Source organism: Glycine max, chromosome 11 (assembly GCF_000004515.6).
Source record: "Glycine max cultivar Williams 82 chromosome 11, Glycine_max_v4.0, whole genome shotgun sequence".
Classification (NCBI taxonomy): Eukaryota; Viridiplantae; Streptophyta; class Magnoliopsida; order Fabales; family Fabaceae; genus Glycine; species Glycine max.
The window spans coordinates 32941767-32959977 of NC_038247.2; the positions used below are offsets into that span (position 1 = coordinate 32941767).

The following is an 18211-nucleotide window of genomic DNA, read 5'->3' on the forward strand; positions in this document are numbered from 1 at the left end:
TATCAATATGTTTCTATTGAACTAATTTGTTAGACCCAAAATTTCGTTTCATTTAAGGGAAATATAATTTTAGAATAAATTTTTGCCATTTTTTATCATTACAAACATAACATTATAATAATCACTTAAAAAAATATATTAGCAAATATAATTTAAAACAAACATAATAATAACGATAATATTGATTATCAACCATAATTTTTTTGTCACAATAGAAATTATTCAAAATAAACATTGTACCAGTTTATCAAAATAAAACATTGTAACAGTATACTAATCATTACAAATTTTTCTAAATTACCCTAAAAGATAAATATATTTCATATTTCACTTCTTCGAATCTTGGTTATTTTATTAACGGTGACAGACGAAAGTTAACAACTGGATATATGTGTCACACTTCTTACATTTTCAAGAAAGCATTTGTCAGCGAATTGCACGTTATGAGGGCAAAAGTAGTTATTTACCCATTCATATTCCCATATTCCCAAAGAGTGGGAAAACGAAAAGTCAAGAAAATATTATACGACAAATATGTTCCTATGTTAGCAATTAGAGATTGTCACGTTGATAATCATTTCAGTGATACATTTGTCCCTCTATACCACGTAGACTACTTTGTTAACGGTGACGGACGAAAGTTAACGACCGGATATATTTGTTGCACTTTTTACACCTTCAGGAATTAAATTTTATATTTTCATCTTTTAAGGACGCATTTATCAGCGAATTCACATTTAAAGAAAAAAATGACTATTTAACCGTATATTAATTAAAAAGTGTGAATAGCTATGATGATAATAATGATGATATATTATGATTGAAACCTAATACTACACAAAACCAACTTCCAATTCAACATAAAGATGAGGAGGATACAAATATCTGCAAATTAATTGTCCACAATCCTAACCAGTTTGTCGGTCTCTTCTAACTTAACCGGATAACATTTAAAATCATATATATGTAAAGAAGTCAAATTATCCCAAACCACTTCTAAGTTCTACCTTCTCATAACCTTGGGTTATATATATTACACACCCCAAAGTATATGAAAGACATCTCAGACACATTTATAACAAGGATAAGAAGAACAAAAAATACAAAACAGGAAGGAAGGGTAGTATTATACAACAAGTTCACATGCAAGTGAATTAAGCAACCATGCTGCTGATGATAGATTAGGTGGCCAAAAGAGGAACCCTCTTGTGTCCTGTGAAAGCTTGCCGAAGTACATTGTATCCATTTCTGTAATGCTCAAGTGAGAAGCATAGTTGCCTTATGACCTCACGTTTCTCTTCAGCTCCTTCTAAGATCTCAACCTTTTGTTTCTCAATCTCTTTCTCTTGTTTCTTAGCTCTTGATGTTAGTTCCTCCACTTGTTTATGTGCCTCTTCAACCTCATCATTTCTTGAATTTACCACTTCTTTGAGTGAACCAACTTCTTCTTTGAGATCATTTCTCTCTAACTTCAAAGCATCTAGGCTTACATTTGCATCTTCTATGCTTTTCTTTCTTGACTCAATCTCTTCCTTTAACTTCTCAATTTCACCTTTGAGTGTCTCTCCCATCTCTAATTTTTCAGAGTGGATTTTTTTTATCTCATCTTCCAAGGCTTGGCAATGAAATTCCCGTTCTTTCAACTTCTCCTCCAAATGAGTCTGTTCCCCCAACAACTTGGGCATTTCAGACTTCATATTTGCTCTCTCAAAGAACATCTTCTGTTCTACATCAGATAGAGAACCTTTTAAATCTCTAACCTCGTGATCCCGGTCGGCTACATTAGTCCTCATCCTTGCATGCCTTTCTTGGAGTTTAGAATTCTCTCTTTTCTGAGAGTTGAACTTTGTTTTCCAACTTGCAATGTCCTTCTCATACAAGTCAAGCTGTTCCTGCAATTGCTGAATAGTCTCAAATGTTTTCGTAGCCCCGAATTTCAACGAAACAATTTGCATTTCTGAAGACTCAAGCTTGTCTTTGTTCACCCTTAGTTCCTCCCTAAGTTTCTTCAACTCCAAGGCTTCTCCTCCTACCTTGACCCCTTCCACAGTTGAAGATAATCCAACACCACCCTTCAGATTCTTTGATTTCATTGACCTATATTCTTCAAGTTCAATCTTCAGTTTACCTATCTCCTCTTCTGAAAGCCTCAACTTCTCATTCACAATCCTTAGTTCTTGTTCATATGCATTGACCTTGACACGAAAATCTTCAGCATTGTTCTCAATTCTCAATTCACCATTCTTCACACGTTCCTGATCCTCATGCTTTTCTTTCCCCTGATCATGTGGTATCTCAATCTCCAACTCCATCACCCTTGTGTTGATACTACTATTATGATTATCATTTCCATTCCCAAAGAAGCCTGAAAAACTGTTCATGGATGAAGCATCATCATAATCCTCATCAGTATCTGTCAACGTAGAAGAACCATCACCATCCTTTTGACATGCATCAAAACCATTCACATTCCCACCAGAATTACCAAGAAAAACATCGAATCCCGCGGCACGATTCGTCGATATTCGACGTCCCATCTTCCTAGGAGAAGACATGTAAGAGGGTGGCTCAGAGCCATAATCTGAAACACCAGAAGCCTGTGATTGAAGATCACGAGGTGTGTTTATGTGATCAAAACGTTCAGCCATGGATTTGTAGGCACGGTAGAACTCTTCAACTAGAGAAATCAACTCTGGCCTCTTCTTGTAATACATCTCAGCCTTTTGTGCAAATGAGTCTCCATCCTCTTCAATCAGCTTCTGCATTTGCCTCACGTTGCGTTCCATCTCTGAGGTTTAAGGATCGTTTTGTCATTTTCTTTGAAGGCTTGTGATGATTATTATGGCATGAGAATATTAAGATTATATATGTTGCTTTTAGATTTGAATCAGAAAAAAAGAAAAAAGAAGCAAGAAATGAGATCAGCCACCCTTGCAAACTGTTGCAATTGCAGAGTTGGGAATGGTGATTTTTTTTTTGCAGTATGCTTTTTTGAGGGATAATATTGAAACAATATGTTATATGAGTATGACATGATACCAATTACGTTATTTTTTGTTTACTTGTTTTAACTTGTGCCCTTAAACTTGTTATGGGAAACCTACAAATGTCGGTTTGGAAGAATATAAGTTATGATTTTGGATTAACAAAAAGCTTTTGGTTTGTTATATTATAACAGGTGTATTTAGAACTAGTACCTTGATAAAGGAGTTAATATAAATATAGTATTGTATAGTTGAAAGATAATCATATTTGTTCAGAAAGGTTAACTCTTTAGATAAATTTTCAAACTAACAGTACAACACAATTGATTTACTAAAATAGGACACTTTTAAAAATTATTTATCAAAATGGAATTGTTATCAAACATATTATCCAAGTGAGATTATTACCATCGATCAAGTTAACACTTTAGTCAAAGTAGTACTTTTCATGACATGTCAGTGTTTTCATTTTTTTAAAATATTAATTTGAAAGTTCAATGATTAATGTGATTAAAAGACGGCACATGAATTTTTGGTTCAATATTTCAAAGAAAAATGCAAAAGTATCATACAAAAATATTACTTTTTATTTCTATTTATAAGAAACAAATTATAGTAGGATTGTATGATCGGTTCACGTGAAATAGAAGTAGTACTATCTTGAATGATGTGTTGTCTCAATCAAATGATAAAAACAATCACACTTTAGTAATATGTTTGATAAAATTCCCGTTTTGATAAATACTTTCTAAAAGCATCCTAGTTTAGTCGATCAACCATATAACACTTATTTAAAAAGTTATACACACATCATTTTAGAAAATTATAATTTGTCACACAAATATAAATGCAACTCAAGGAAATGTTAACTAATATTCTAAAGAAAAAAATTACACAAAATTTTATTGAAAATATTTATTATATTAAATATAAAAAAATATTTAATATTTTAATTTTTAAGTGACTACGATTAAAATTAATTAAATGAATACATTTAATGTTTTTTTAATCATTACTCATGGTAGTTATAACTTATAAGCATGATCCTATTTTCTATGTTAATGCAGTAAAAAGTCAAAAACTTCAACAATTAATAGGTGTGAGGTCAAATTGTATTGGGTTTGAAAAAAATTAAAATCTGAATCAATTAAAATTTGAATTTAATTAAGTAATATTTTAAAAAAAGATCAAAATAAAAATAATATATTCATATATTTTTACTTTTAGCTTCTTTGAGTTATTCTCTTATATAGTCATTTCACGAATTTAATTCCCTATCTTATTCTTCACTACTTAATTATGTAATGCAATTTTGTTTCACTGTCAACTAATTAACATCTAATATTTAACAGAAATATTACGGTGTGCATTAAATATTAAAAGTTAAGTTAACAAATGAACAAATCTACAATTAAAATAATGAGGTGATCAATAATTTATTTGTTTGGGTGGTTCTATAGATTCATCCTCCTTAAATAATGTCTTGAGTTTGAATTTTGTGAATGAAAAAAAAAATGATTAAAAAATAAAACTTTATTAAAAATGGTCAGTCAAATTCTTCGACAAAAAATAATTTCACACCAATATGATGATATAAAAAAATAATGAGGTGAATCATATTTGCAAAAAATAAATAAACGAGGGACCATATTCACAAAGTGACATTAATAAGGAGGCTAAAAGTCAGTGAAAGCCTTTATTTTTTAAAAAATAATAAAAAATCAAAGTATAAAAAATAAGAAAACATAACGTGGTTTAATTATGACGAATATATCTAATTTCAAAATGTACAATCCGTTATTCAATCTAAAATCAAATATAATTACACTATTTTTAACCTACTTCATCCCAAATTAATCTAAATTGAAGAGATTATTAGTATTATTAGACTCTGTTAATATTATTTTATTTATTTAGGCCTTCTAATGTGTATATTGTAGTTCTAAAACTTAATTAATGAAAATGAAATTCATAGTCAAAATTATGAAAGTAACAAACAAAATAAGCATACTATTAAACTATGGTTCCATTGTTGCGTTGCGGGTACCCCTACCAGTGTATGGGTTGATAATATATAACAATGTTATTGATCATAAGTTTAAAGAAGAAAAGGAGAAGAAGATCTCGATTTCGATATACTGATAATAAAAACTAACAAACTGACTATTAATATTTTCTGATAAAAAAAAAAAGAAGTTGAGTTACATAGCATAGAGGCAAAGCTGAATCCTTGTTTGACACTATATTTTCTTTGCTTTTGACAATGATTAAGGAAAGCAGATCACAAGACTATATATAGTTGCATTACATACCTGTAAGATTTTCTGAAAGCCACTTAGAAGTCTTGGACCTGATGAGTCTGCTCCACATACAGGATTGCAACTTTCTTGATTTCATCTTTTGTCGGAACCAATCTGGAAGAAAAAAAAAAGTCATGTTATTGTGTATAAATCAACCACGGGTAACAGGAAAATCAAAAGGATCTCACTCTTGTAGGCTTAACTATTAATTAAAGGACCTAAAATACATCCATTGTTGAATTTGAAGGTGATATTATACCATCTTAAGAATAACAGTGTTGGGAGAACCAGATCAAATTAGTTGGTTCAAATTGATTAATTTAATTCCGGAAACTAGTCTAGTAAAAAATCAGAATGAAATCGATTGAACTAGCTAGTTCAAAATCAGCCAACCAGACAAAAACTACTTTTTTTGGGGGGGAGGGGGAGAGAGAGAGAGAGACTTTTTGATTATATATTATTATGATAGGTAATTAATTACGTCAATTATATTTATTTAGCTTCTAACTGTAGTTGTTAATAGACATTATCATGTGTTATTGAACTTAAATATGACATATTTTATTTGGTTCCATGTTTAATTTTGAAGACTATATTATGAGTCATGATATTTTTAATTGAATTTTAATTTTTAATATATGAACTTATGAATATTATATTATTTTTATTTAATATTTTTATTATATATTATATTAAAATTAAATTAATATTATTTAATTATTATTAGTTCCACCACATTTTAATCGCATTAGACCATTGAACCTTGAATTATGATGTTAGCTAATTTAATGACCAATCTGATTTTAAAACATTGATTATTATTGTTATTCAAATATTATTATTATTATTATTATTATTATTATTATTATTATTATTATTATTATTATTATTATTATTATTATTATTATATACCTTTAATTAAATTAGTAAAAAAATGTTACTAAAAAATAAATTTCAATTAAATATAATTTTCATAAACCAGTATATGTTATCTGATGATTTTACAAATACATAAAAATATAAATATAAATATGAGTGGTATGATAAATATATAAATAAAAACATACATATGGATATGTTTAGTTTGAATTAGATTGGAATTATTATTTTCGTTAATAACATTAAATTTATTAGTAATTTATATTATTTTTCAAAAATTATCTTTAAAATTATTGAAATTCATTATATTTCTTATTTCACTTAATTACTTTTTACCTAATTAGTTAATGTATGTTAGTTTTCTTCAATACTTATAAGAGAGAATGCATTTATTTTTTATAATTCATAATATTTATTGTAAAGTAATTAAAGATATTTTGGTAAAAAAATAACTGATGTAAAATATAACTTGAAAATCACTTATAAAAATGAAAAACAAATGTGAAAAAAAATCTTACATATAGAGAGATGAAGTAGTATTATTTTCTCTTTGTGTTAGCTTTCTCCACTTAATTATTTTCTACCTAATTAGTTAATATGTGTTAGTCTTATATTCTCTAATACAAATGTATTTATTTTTTAATTCATAGAATTCATTGTAAAGTAATTAAGGGTATTTTGGTAAAAAAATAATGTAAAATACAACTTGAAAATAGTCTTATAGAAAAAAAAATTGAAAAAAAGTTTTACATTTAGAGATGGAATAGTAGTATTTCCTTTGTGTGTAAATTTTTTTGGATAGTGACAATCACACAACCAATAGAATTAATCCTAATTCAGTAGGAGGTCAGTAGAAGGACACCGGTAGTCTCTAACCAAGATAAAAAAAAAAAAAAAAGAGAGAGAGACAAATTAGTATTAAGTTTCCTCCAAGCAAAATAGATTGAGAAAATGAAAGCAAATGAATTAAAATAATGCTAGGATAAGCTCAATAATCTATCATGTTCAAAGAAAATACTAAATAACAAAGTAGAAAACAAAATGACGATTTTCTTATATTTTAAATACAATTTATGAACAAGGAAGCAATAATTTAAAATGATAATAAAAATGAAAACAAAATCAAAACATACACACAACTAGTAAAGATCGATGGAAGTATGAGAAGTATCGAAATTCCAGTTATTGAACTTTAGATTCTGTGTGTCGTTGTTGCTCTACGATCTGTGCGTTGGTGATGAGTAGAAGTGTCTTTTGAGGTGACACCTTTGATGAAAATAGAGAATGAGATATGAAAATTATATATCCAAAGGATGAGAATGTACCGTGATTGTCTTGTGTTTTTCTCTTGAACCCCTATGTCTAATTGTCTATTTATTCTAACCCTCCTAACTAAATAAGGAAACTAAGAGGAATAAGAAAATATGTGACAAAAACATATATAAGATTGATTAGGTGATAAAAGAATAATAAAGAGTAAAAAAATTGCAAATTTGAATTATTTTGCTAATAAAAATTAACTATAAATATTTGTCAAAAAAACATGTGACAAAATAGTAAATGAATTATAAAATAATCCTATGTAAATGAGAAAATAAGTCACAATATATATATATATATATATATATATATATATATATATATATATATATATATATATAAATCTATGAAGCAAATAACAAAATACTATAAAAGATGAAAACTAGGGTGTTTATAAACCGATTGGAAAACCAAAAACTGAATAAATCAAAGCTGAACAAACCAAAATAAAAATCTATTTGATGGGATATATTTTGAATTTAATTTTTAAAACCAATCAAATCCAATCTAAACCAAATTTGCAAATGGCTTTTGTCATTTTAAGGTATTGATTTTAAAATTTAAATTTTGAATTTTTTATATTTACTTTTATTATCTCAAACAAAATTAGTTATTCACATTAGTGATATTCTATAAATTATTAATACATTTTGAAAAAGATCTATTAATTCTAACACTTTTAAGGTTATTAATTCTAACATTAAAATTTTCAATTTTCAATTAGTTTGTGTGTCTATATATATATAAATTTTTCTTGACCAGCTTTCAAATTAATTAATTTCAAAGTTACATTTTTATATTTTTTTTCTTTGTTATTCAATAATTAATTACTTATACTTTCAAATTCATTTTTTATATAAAATTCAAATATACTTTTTCAGCAGTGTGATCTCTCAGTGTATTTTATCCTTCATAATGACAATATATACCATTCCTAATTTATTTTTTAATTGAATTCTTTTAGATTAAATATGTTTGTTTTTATACAATTTTGAATATTTTTCTTTTAATGTATATTTTAATATTGTACACAAATTAATTATGCATATTTTTTTAATTATAGATATTTGTTCTCTTAAATATTTTATTCATTTAAAATTTTTAAATTTGACTTGAATTTAAAAATAACCATGAGATATATGAGAGACCAGTTAGCTAAACCTATCATTAAATGCATAGAGCAGTTTTAGTTTTGACCAATTAAATGCATAGAACTAGTCATGAAATTTTTATATTTTATAAATGAAGGTATCATGAAAATAATTAATAATATTATTGAATGCATATGTGAAAGTATTGAAAAATCATTACAGAAAATAAAAGGGATAACATTTTGCTGAGTCAAAAATTTATTTGAATATTTAATAAGTGTGACTCCGTTGGCATGCATGTTTTGTGGTTTAAATTTTCACATAACACATCTTTGGAGAGAGACAAAAGTTTAAGTGTTAACTAATGCAAATTAAATATTAGTCTTTATTCGTACCAAAGGATGAAAGCTGGTATAGATACCTTAAAATCTTATCGAGAGTCAAAAGTTCTAATTTCAATGTTTTAAAATTAATTCTCAACCAGATATTCTACATTTGAGAGTTACTATATATTTTTAAAATATATTTTGTAATTTATCCAAACCAATAACTAATCATAAAAGTAAAGAACTTTAAAAAAATGACGGTATTGAAAGGAAAAAAATATTAAATAAAATTGATAAGATAACTCAAATTTATTTTGTCTGTGCTTGAGAATTTTTCTTTAAAACATATTTTTTTGTAAACTCTAAATTGTTGAATACAATATTTACATAATAATTTTTAATACAAATTATGAACTAAAATATAATTGTCTCATGTAAACAAACCATGATATTTTTTACATGAGACAATTTTACTCAAGTCAGATTAATAACTACACATAAATTTTAAGGTTTAACTATCTAGTTGTTTTCATTTTAAGATTTTATGAAAAAGCTAGGTGGTGGGAAGAGCAAAACTAAAAATGAGAAAAGCAATTCCCCCGAATTGGGCACATTGGAGATAGACATCAAAACCCAAAACCAATGGACATTTGCATTCAAGATTACGAACCTCGAAACTTAAGGCCCATTTGTTTCTTATTCAACGTTCATTTTAAATGATTTGACCACTTAAATGAAAATGAAAATTACTCAATTGAAAATTAAATGTTTAATAATATCTATTGATAGTTCACATACATTGTACTGATCACTTTTTCCAATTCATATGCTATTATAAAGAAAAAGGCAATGCCAATGTATATGTATAAATTTGTTATTTAATAGTATTTCTTGTATTTAAAAAAATATCATTAGTTATTTTCAATTTTTACATTATTTTTATTTAAATTTAAAAAAATTTATAATCAAGATAATTATTTTTAACGTTTATAGTAAAAATATTTTTTTAAAATATCAATTATTTATACTATATTAATATTTTTTTTAGTTTTCTATTTGATTATTCACATTAAAACTATTTTGCCTTATCCAAATCTGATTTTTGTTTCATATATAAAATCAGAATGTGTCATTTCATCATTTAGTCTGTCCTCTTTTAAATAATGGCACTATTATGTCATCTTTAATTTTTAAAATTTATGTCCGAATTCTTTAAAAAAGATTATAGTTTTTTCTTCACAATTTTAATTATAATTATAATTAATATATTTTTAAAATCTACTTAAATTAATTATGTGTTCAATTCTTATAAGTTCATATATTCTGTCAAATATTTTTTGTGTGATTTACATTCTTAAAATTTACTCAAAATTTAAAATCTCCAGTCCATCCATCCAAGACATTAATTCTTGTTCGTAGGCACTTATCCTCATTGCTACTTGTCTTCTTTGTACGCTACTCACGTTGAACTTGCACTTGCACTTGTCCTTATTTTCAATATCAGCCATTTATTCATATTCTAATAATTACAATTTGTTCTTTACAATACATTAAGCTACCAATAATCTCGTGCCTAAAAATATACTTAGGCTTGGGCCCCAGACGTGCCTATGATTGTTTTTGTCCTATACCGTTCATTGGTATCCATATATCTTCCTATTTTTATTCCAATATAATAGAGAGAGAGAAAAAAAAAACTTCAAATTGGTTAAAGAATTAATAAATGATTTTTTATTAAAAATTATGGTAAATTGTATATTATATCGATTCTAGAATCTAGAGCCATTAGACCCAACTTCGAAGGAAAACATGTGACTAGAACCGTACAATATATGAACTTTCTTGGCATTTTGACTGGTCTGTGCACTTAGCTGGTCTCAATAGAAAAAAAATTGAAAATTTGAATCAAGGGTCTTAATCAGGAATGGAAACAAAAGTATTGGGAGGTTTCTTGGAAGCTAGAGTAATGGGTTTTGATTTTTACCAAATGTCCCCCAAAGCATTATTTTGCTTGTTTTATGCACTTGTTGTTGCCAACCAGGTTCATCTTTTTTCTGAGCATGTGGTGGCTGTATTCATTTAAGTTTTGGTGACTTGGGGAGCCACATGTTGCGCTGAAGTTTCCTACTACACAGCCATAGTGCACTTTTCAACATTTAGTGTTCCTTTTTTTTTTCTCTTTTTTTTTTCCTCAAGTGTATCTTTAGAAGTTTTGTTCATAATACAACATGATATTAAATGTAAATATTTCTTTTAAAAAAATTCAAAATTTTCTTCACGACGTTACAGGATATTAATCTTTTTTATTAGACTTTAGTTAGTCCTTTTGTTACATATAAAGTTTGTATATGTACAACACGAAGTATTTTTCTTATTACATGATATCCGGGCATCATTTAATCAATATGTATGGTGTGATATAATTGGTAAATAATAAGACTCAGCAAAGTATATGATTAGGAATTTGATTTTTAAATTCATATATATAGAATAATATTTGTTGAAAAATATTAAATCCTTAAATGAAACTTAATATTTTTAGAAATTAATATCTGACTAAAGATATTTTGGGTTAAAAAAAAACATGTATGATCCATAATACCATGCTCTTCTTGTTAAAGCAATTTTATCATACAAAAAAAAATATTTTAGTACATGTTACATAATGAAGTTATTCATGAAACTATTCTTTGCTCATGAGTAGGGGTATTATATTGGTTAACCAATTCTTTTGCTTAATAGGTATAAATTAATTAAACTAAACCTTTTCTTTTCTTTTCTACTGATAAAAAATTAAACCTTTTTCTGAATTTTGTTGAGAGTTTAAAGTTCCGAAATAGTTAGTTGAATGACAGATTTACATTAGAAGCAGAGTCTCATTTCAATGAGGAATCTCAATTGTAATTTCTCTTATTAGTAATTTATACGTGGATTAATGAAAAGTGCTTCAGTGGTTTAGTCTGCTTGACTTTTCGTTTATAATATTCAAATTATACTATAGATAAAAGCTACACCACAAATAAATATTAGTATTAAATAATGATTTGGGTTTGACAAATATCGTCTTGTACAACTTCCTGAGTCTTGAATAGTCCAAACAGCGAGACCACAAGGAGAATGGTCACTTCATAGAGAAGGAACAACGAAAATTTGCATGTTCTCCAATTTTTGAATTATTTGAATCGATGAAGAACACAACTAACCTTGCATTAACACTTAGAAAAAGTTTGTTGTTACCTTCGAAGAACCTTCCTTTGTTTGTCCCTTTATGCACTTAAGGAAATTTATTATTTCCTTGAATTGCATTTGGTTTGATCACCACTACTAGAAAAATAGTATGTTACGAAGTGAGATCTATGATAGTTGCTTTGAAATTATCTTAAAATAAAATGCAATGATGAATTTGTAAATAAAAGAAAATGAATGATGACGGTTTTATAAAAACCGTTTTTGAAGGCAAGTGTTCAAAGATGATTTTTAAAAAATCATTTTTGAAAGTAAGTATTTAAGAATGGTTTTTGATAAAATCGTCTTTAAAAGCAAGTGATCAAAGACACTTTTGGAAAAACAGTTTTTAAAATCACTTCCCATTTACGTTCATTTTTTCCTGTTATCTCATTCTCTCACGGAGCTCTCTGCGCTCACACAGTCACACTAAAGATTGAAAAATTAGGATTTCTCCACCATGACCCCTTCACCCTCCCCACCACCAAAAAATTCTCCCGCATCGCACTCGTCTTCTACCTCGCCATCTTCACCAATACTAATCTCCTCCTCCATTGAAAGAAAGACATTTATCTTAAGCCCCATTAACAATGTAAGTATAAATAGACATCACACTAAAATAGTTATGTTATGTTTTAATATTTTAATAATTAATTGGCAAGAGATAAATAATTGAAAGTGAAATTGAAATGTGTAAGACTCGGGATTACAACATATATAGATATATTAGAACAATTTGATTATAAAATATCAATAAATAATTTTGTAGCTTGAAAATCTAGAAAATTAATATAACATTGATAATAATATTTTTTTTAAAAAAATGACCTTAGACCTCCAAATACCTAGACATGGGCATGAATTAATTGACAAATTATTTTGTTTTAATCAGTAATATAAAGTTTGATCAACTATGTTAAAAGCATAAAAAGAGAATTTATCATTAATAATTGTTTCTTCTGTTTCTATTTATAAAATCTAAGTTTGAAATGATGTTTATTCATTTTTATAAGACTTAATCTATACTATTTCATGTATTAATTATTTCTAAACTAAAAATATCCCTTATTCAAACAAGAGAAATAATATATTGAAAAATAATTAATAAAAAATACTAATTATATGGATACAGAAGTCTGGAATGTAAAAATCATATAAAAGCTCTTTTAGATCTAAAAGTTATAGAACTAAGCACTAGTCCTCACAAGAGGACTGCTTTTGTTGTTAATAAACATTCAGAACAAAAAAGAGGAAAGACTAGGATGGTCTATAATTATAAAAGGCTTAATGATAATACTCTCATAGATGGTTATATTATTCCTTCTAAAAATATGTTGATAAATAGGATACAGAAGACTAAATGGTTTTCAAAATTTAATTTAAAATCAGGATTCCATCAAGTAAAAATGTATTTTGACTCAGTAAAATGGACCGCTTTTTCTTGTTCAGAGGGATTATTTGAATGGAAAGTAATGTTTTTTGGACTAAAAAATGCACCGCAAGTTTTCCAAGAAAAAATGGATAACATTTTTGGAAGTGATAAAGAATTCACGTTTACATAGATTGATGATGTAATTGTTTTTTCAAAAACTAAGGACAAACATTGTCTGCATCTTAAACAAGTTCTTCACTTATTTGAAAAATTTGGCTTAATTACTTCAAAGTCAAAAATGGAAATGTGTAAGACTCACATTTTGTTCCTAGGAACAAAAATAGAGAATGGAAAAATAAGGCTTCAGTCTCACATTTCCCAAAAAATCCTTGGTTTTTCAGACAAAATGGAAGATATAAAAACCCTGAAAGCCTTTCTAGGCTTGCTTAATTATGCAAGAAATTTTATTAAAGATTTAGGGAAATATATAACTCCTCTTTACAATAAGACCTCCTTAACTGGACAAAGAAAATTCAATATAGAGGATATAAAATTGGTCCAGGAAATAAAAGAAATGGTTAATAATTTTCCATATTTATCTCTTCCACTAGATTCTGATTATCTAGTTATAGAATGCGATGGTTGTGAGCTAGGATAGGGAGCCATCCTAAAGAAAAAGAAAAATAAATAAAAATTCATGACGAAGAAATCTGTAGGTATGCCTCAGGAAAATACCACACAAAACCACAGGTATACTCAACTTCTACAGATTATGAAATCAATGTTGTGATAAACGCTCTGGAAGAATTTAAACTCTTTTTGATTAATAAAAGTGAAATCTCCACAAGAACTGATTGCGAAGCAATAGTAGCTTATGGTAGCAAACAAATAAATATTGATAAAAAATCTCAAAAAAGATGACTTTTATTCCAAGAATATGTTTATCATAACGGAATAAAGATAAATTTTGAACATATAAAAGGAGCTAAGAATGTTGTTGCTGATAATCTTTCTCGTTTTGCAGGAATTCAATAAGATGAAGCCCTCCAAGGTCTCTTACCAAAATATAAAACACAAAATGAAATTCGGCAATCAAGAATTTCCAGTACTTACAAATGAGTTTCACTACCCTGGTAGAGAAGCTATCAATGATAAATTCAATTGTCCCATTGATAATATTTGGAATATTCCAAAACACACAAACAATAATGAGAAATTTGTTTGTTCTGTGAAAAAGGGCATAATTTGTGCCCTATACAATTTCTGTATAATAGATAATCAAGGAGTTCCTTTCCTCACAAAAGTCTCTCCTCTAGGAAAGTTTATACAACTTTTGTCCTATTATCCGGACCCCAAAAAGGTGTTTACACCAATTTTAAAGACCTTTGCTTGGCAAAGGAGGGTATTCAAAGTCCAATCTATAAAGGATTTTATTCAAGGAAAGAAGCAGAAAAAGCCCTTGAATTAAATACCATTGATATCAATAACATAAAGAAGGCCCTCAAGCTAGAGCCTACGACTATAATCATTTGACCAAGCCAAGACCTCTCCCAAAACTTACAAAGACTCCGTCAGCACTAATGTCCCAGACTAATAAACAACTTGAACCTAGACAATTTCAAAAGGATACAAATATTATTGTTTAAGGTTCACACCAGCCAAACCCAGATTCCTGGCCTTTACATAGGCGTTCATGCCTATTTCAACCAGAAATTTGTGTGTACCAATAAAACGCCATTTTGCGAAGATAAAATTAATTGCCCGTGCAAGATAAAATTTATTTTCAGAAAAGCCAAACTGGATCTAGATTGGTTCAAGTCATTCGGATATGAAGAATTGGCAATCACCACAAAAAGTCTTCTGGACTATGGATGTCTAGAATCAATTCTGATCCCTCCCTCAGACAGATTTAAGAGGTTTAATCCCTCTATAAATGAAGTCATAAACCTGATACAGGCAGAAATGATGGACTATATTTCCCTCAAAATTGTAACCTACCCGAGCAATTTTTTCGCACAAAATTATCCCTCTCATGTTATGAAACTCTTACTAGAAGACCACAGAGACTTTCCCTGTCTGTTCAATGATGAATATGAGACCTGGGATGTGCAGGGAAACATACAATACCAATACAACCTCATGAGAGCACAAACACAGGGATATCAATGGTTTTTCTCAAATTCGGACAAAAGAGATTTTGACCTAATAAGAGAAACCCATGATACAAAACTCTTCCTACTGGCATACAATGGAAAGTTTTTCATATCCTTCTCGGTTGAACATAACAACAAATTGGTACAATTTTTCCAAAAGGAAAAGAATGACAAAGAGATATATGAGGCCAATGGTTGTCATGGACAACAAACTCCTCCATTTCCATCCATTGATCTTTCCATGGAAGACTCATCAGACATTTTTTGTTTTGGAAACGTCCAAGAAGAAGAAAATGTTACCATTACGAAGTCTTCAAAAAATTGATCAGAAGACAAACACATCCTGCCAAAATACAGCTGTAAATCAAGACACATCCTACCAAAATTGAGTCTTTTGATAAATAGCTTTTGTAAAAATGAGTCATGTGACAGAGTAAAAGAATAGTAATTTTACTATTCTTGACTGAAGGGGTCTTTTGTTTTCTTCCTACATCTTTCTCTATATAAAGAGCCTCAGAGCTAAGTTGTAACACACACACAATATAGATAGTGAGAGAAAGAGAAATAAAAGGATTTTGTAATGGTTTGATACCAGCAATAATATTCAGTGTTTTCCGGATACTCCCTTCTTCCCCCTTGTTCTTATTGGGAAATACCCAAGTCCCACATCGGCTGCCTCAATCCTTAGAGTGCGGCTTATATATCTGTTGAGCAACTTCACTTAATGCCAATTGGTTTTAAGATGAAATCTAACAGCTCTTCCTCTTATTTGTAAGTATGATCTCTATTATGGTTGGCTAAGTTTTTCGAAGGCACACCCTCAAGGGGCCTTAGTTATTTTCATTTAGAAAATGTGAATATGATTTAGAACTCAGGCATTAACTTTCTTTTTCTTTTTTTAAGAAAACCTGGAATTTGTAAGCCTGCAAAGGGGTGCCCTTGATATTTGTTTAAAAATATAGAAGTCCTTTATGGTTAGGCTGGTGATTCGAGGAAAATAAGATCTTCGTAAGACCCAAAGAGTGTGGACTGTTAGTGATCTTCAATACTCGGCTTAATATCCAAAAAACCTATAAGGTTCTTCTTTTAATATAAAAAAGTCTGGGATTCATCATATTCTATATTTTTTTAAAATGAAATAACTTATCGTGTCTACTTGAGGAATGTCATCTATCCATCTAATTTGATCTTTTCCACCGCCTGCTCTGATAATTGTATTTTATTTCTGATATAAAAATATAATATAATCTAACTAGGAGGTTCCGCTACCTTTCCTGATTTATATTATATTTATCTTTATTGTAACTTTATCTTAATTGTTGTCTTTTATTTTAACTTGTATTGTTGTATCTTTATTATAATCGACTCGATATCTCTTGCTTTTAAGTATCAACTAAATGAATTCTTTTTTAAAATTTTAATAAATTAGATAATTAAGTTTTACGTACATAAAAAAATCTTATTAATAGAATTATCTTCCCATACTTATAGTTGGTATAAAAATTTTCAAATGGTCATTATTAAAGCATAGATGAATTGCGGCTGCTAATTTGGAAAGGAAAATAGCTAGTTAGGGTTTGCTATGGTAGCCGCCCATTAGCGGCAAATTTACTGTGCAGGGGTTCTTTTATAAACAATTTACGCTATGGGGTCTCATTTATAACAAATTACGGAGGGGATCGGTTTCTTACGTGGGTGCCGCCACTGACACTGGCGGGAAGCTTGAACCGCCAGTGCCACCGGCGGAATAGGCTGACTAGGAGAGAGGGAGAGAGGGGTACCGCCAACAGCTTCTGCGGGATAGGGGTACCGCCAACAGCTTATGCGGGATAGGGGGAGGGGGTACCGCCAGTGGGTGTTGCGGGATAGGGGGAGAGAAGGGGAGAGTGCAGGATTCATATGAACCACAAACGCAACTCATTCATTTCACGTGGCTCTAGAATACGCTTGTTTTATCTTATTATTGTTTTTATTTTTTTTTCCTTTCTTTTCCCTCTAATCTATTCTCTCGTTAACAATTAACTATTAACTTTTTATTTCTGAATGGAACTATTAACTATCTATATATAAAAGTAAAATAAAATATTTTCATTAATTGTTATCATTTTTATATGGTTTCTAATTTTATTCATTTATTATTTTGTTTAATTTTTCAATTGGTATCCTTAATTTTATTTGATTAATTTTTTATTTTAAAAAATTCTTGCATCAATAATTATTAATCTATCTTTTGTTTAAATAAAAATTCATAAACTAATTAGAAAATAAATTAAACTGAGAAATAAATTACAAAATTCTCCATTAAAATAAAAATGATCACAAAGTTACATGTATTGTAATATTTCAAATCAATTTTCAATTGATATTAATTTAAAAATAAAATTACTTTAAATTTAAAAATTAATATCTAAAACATGACAAAAAATAAAAATTATGCTAAATAATTCAACATGAATTTTGTATAAATTCAATTGCATGTATTAAATTAAAAAAATATAAGATTCGGGGAGCTAAACATACTCTCAAAATCTTGGTGACTACTTTAAAACACATTAAAGATA

At 28.3% G+C, this 18211-nt stretch overlaps 1 protein-coding gene across 1 annotated transcript; it reads right to left on the reverse strand.

Moving 5' to 3' along the window:
• Positions 1-1181: 1181 nt before the first annotated feature.
• LOC100794056 (protein NETWORKED 4A) lies at positions 1182-17549 on the reverse strand. The gene is made up of 3 exons (XM_014763691.2): positions 17360-17549; positions 5297-5398; positions 1182-2788 (listed from the first exon to the last, which is right to left on the reverse strand). The coding sequence occupies exons 1-3, from the start codon at positions 17547-17549 to the stop codon at positions 1182-1184; spliced, it is 1899 nt and encodes a 632-aa protein (XP_014619177.2).
• Between the last annotated feature and the right edge of the window lie 662 nt (positions 17550-18211).

What these genes read in the sequence shown, in the direction of transcription:
- LOC100794056 (XM_014763691.2), bottom strand. Translation starts at nt 17,549, where the DNA reads ATGAATCCTGCACTCTCCCCTTCTCTCCCCCTATCCCGCAACACCCAC. An exon ending in GGTTCAAGCTTCCCGCCAGT is followed by an intron (nt 5,399 to 17,359) that starts GTCAGTGGCGGC and finishes TTTTTCTTCCAG; the next exon opens with ATTGGTTCCGACAAAAGATG. An exon ending in GCTTTCAGAAAATCTTACAG is followed by an intron (nt 2,789 to 5,296) that starts GTATGTAATGCA and finishes CTTAAACCTCAG; the next exon opens with AGATGGAACGCAACGTGAGG.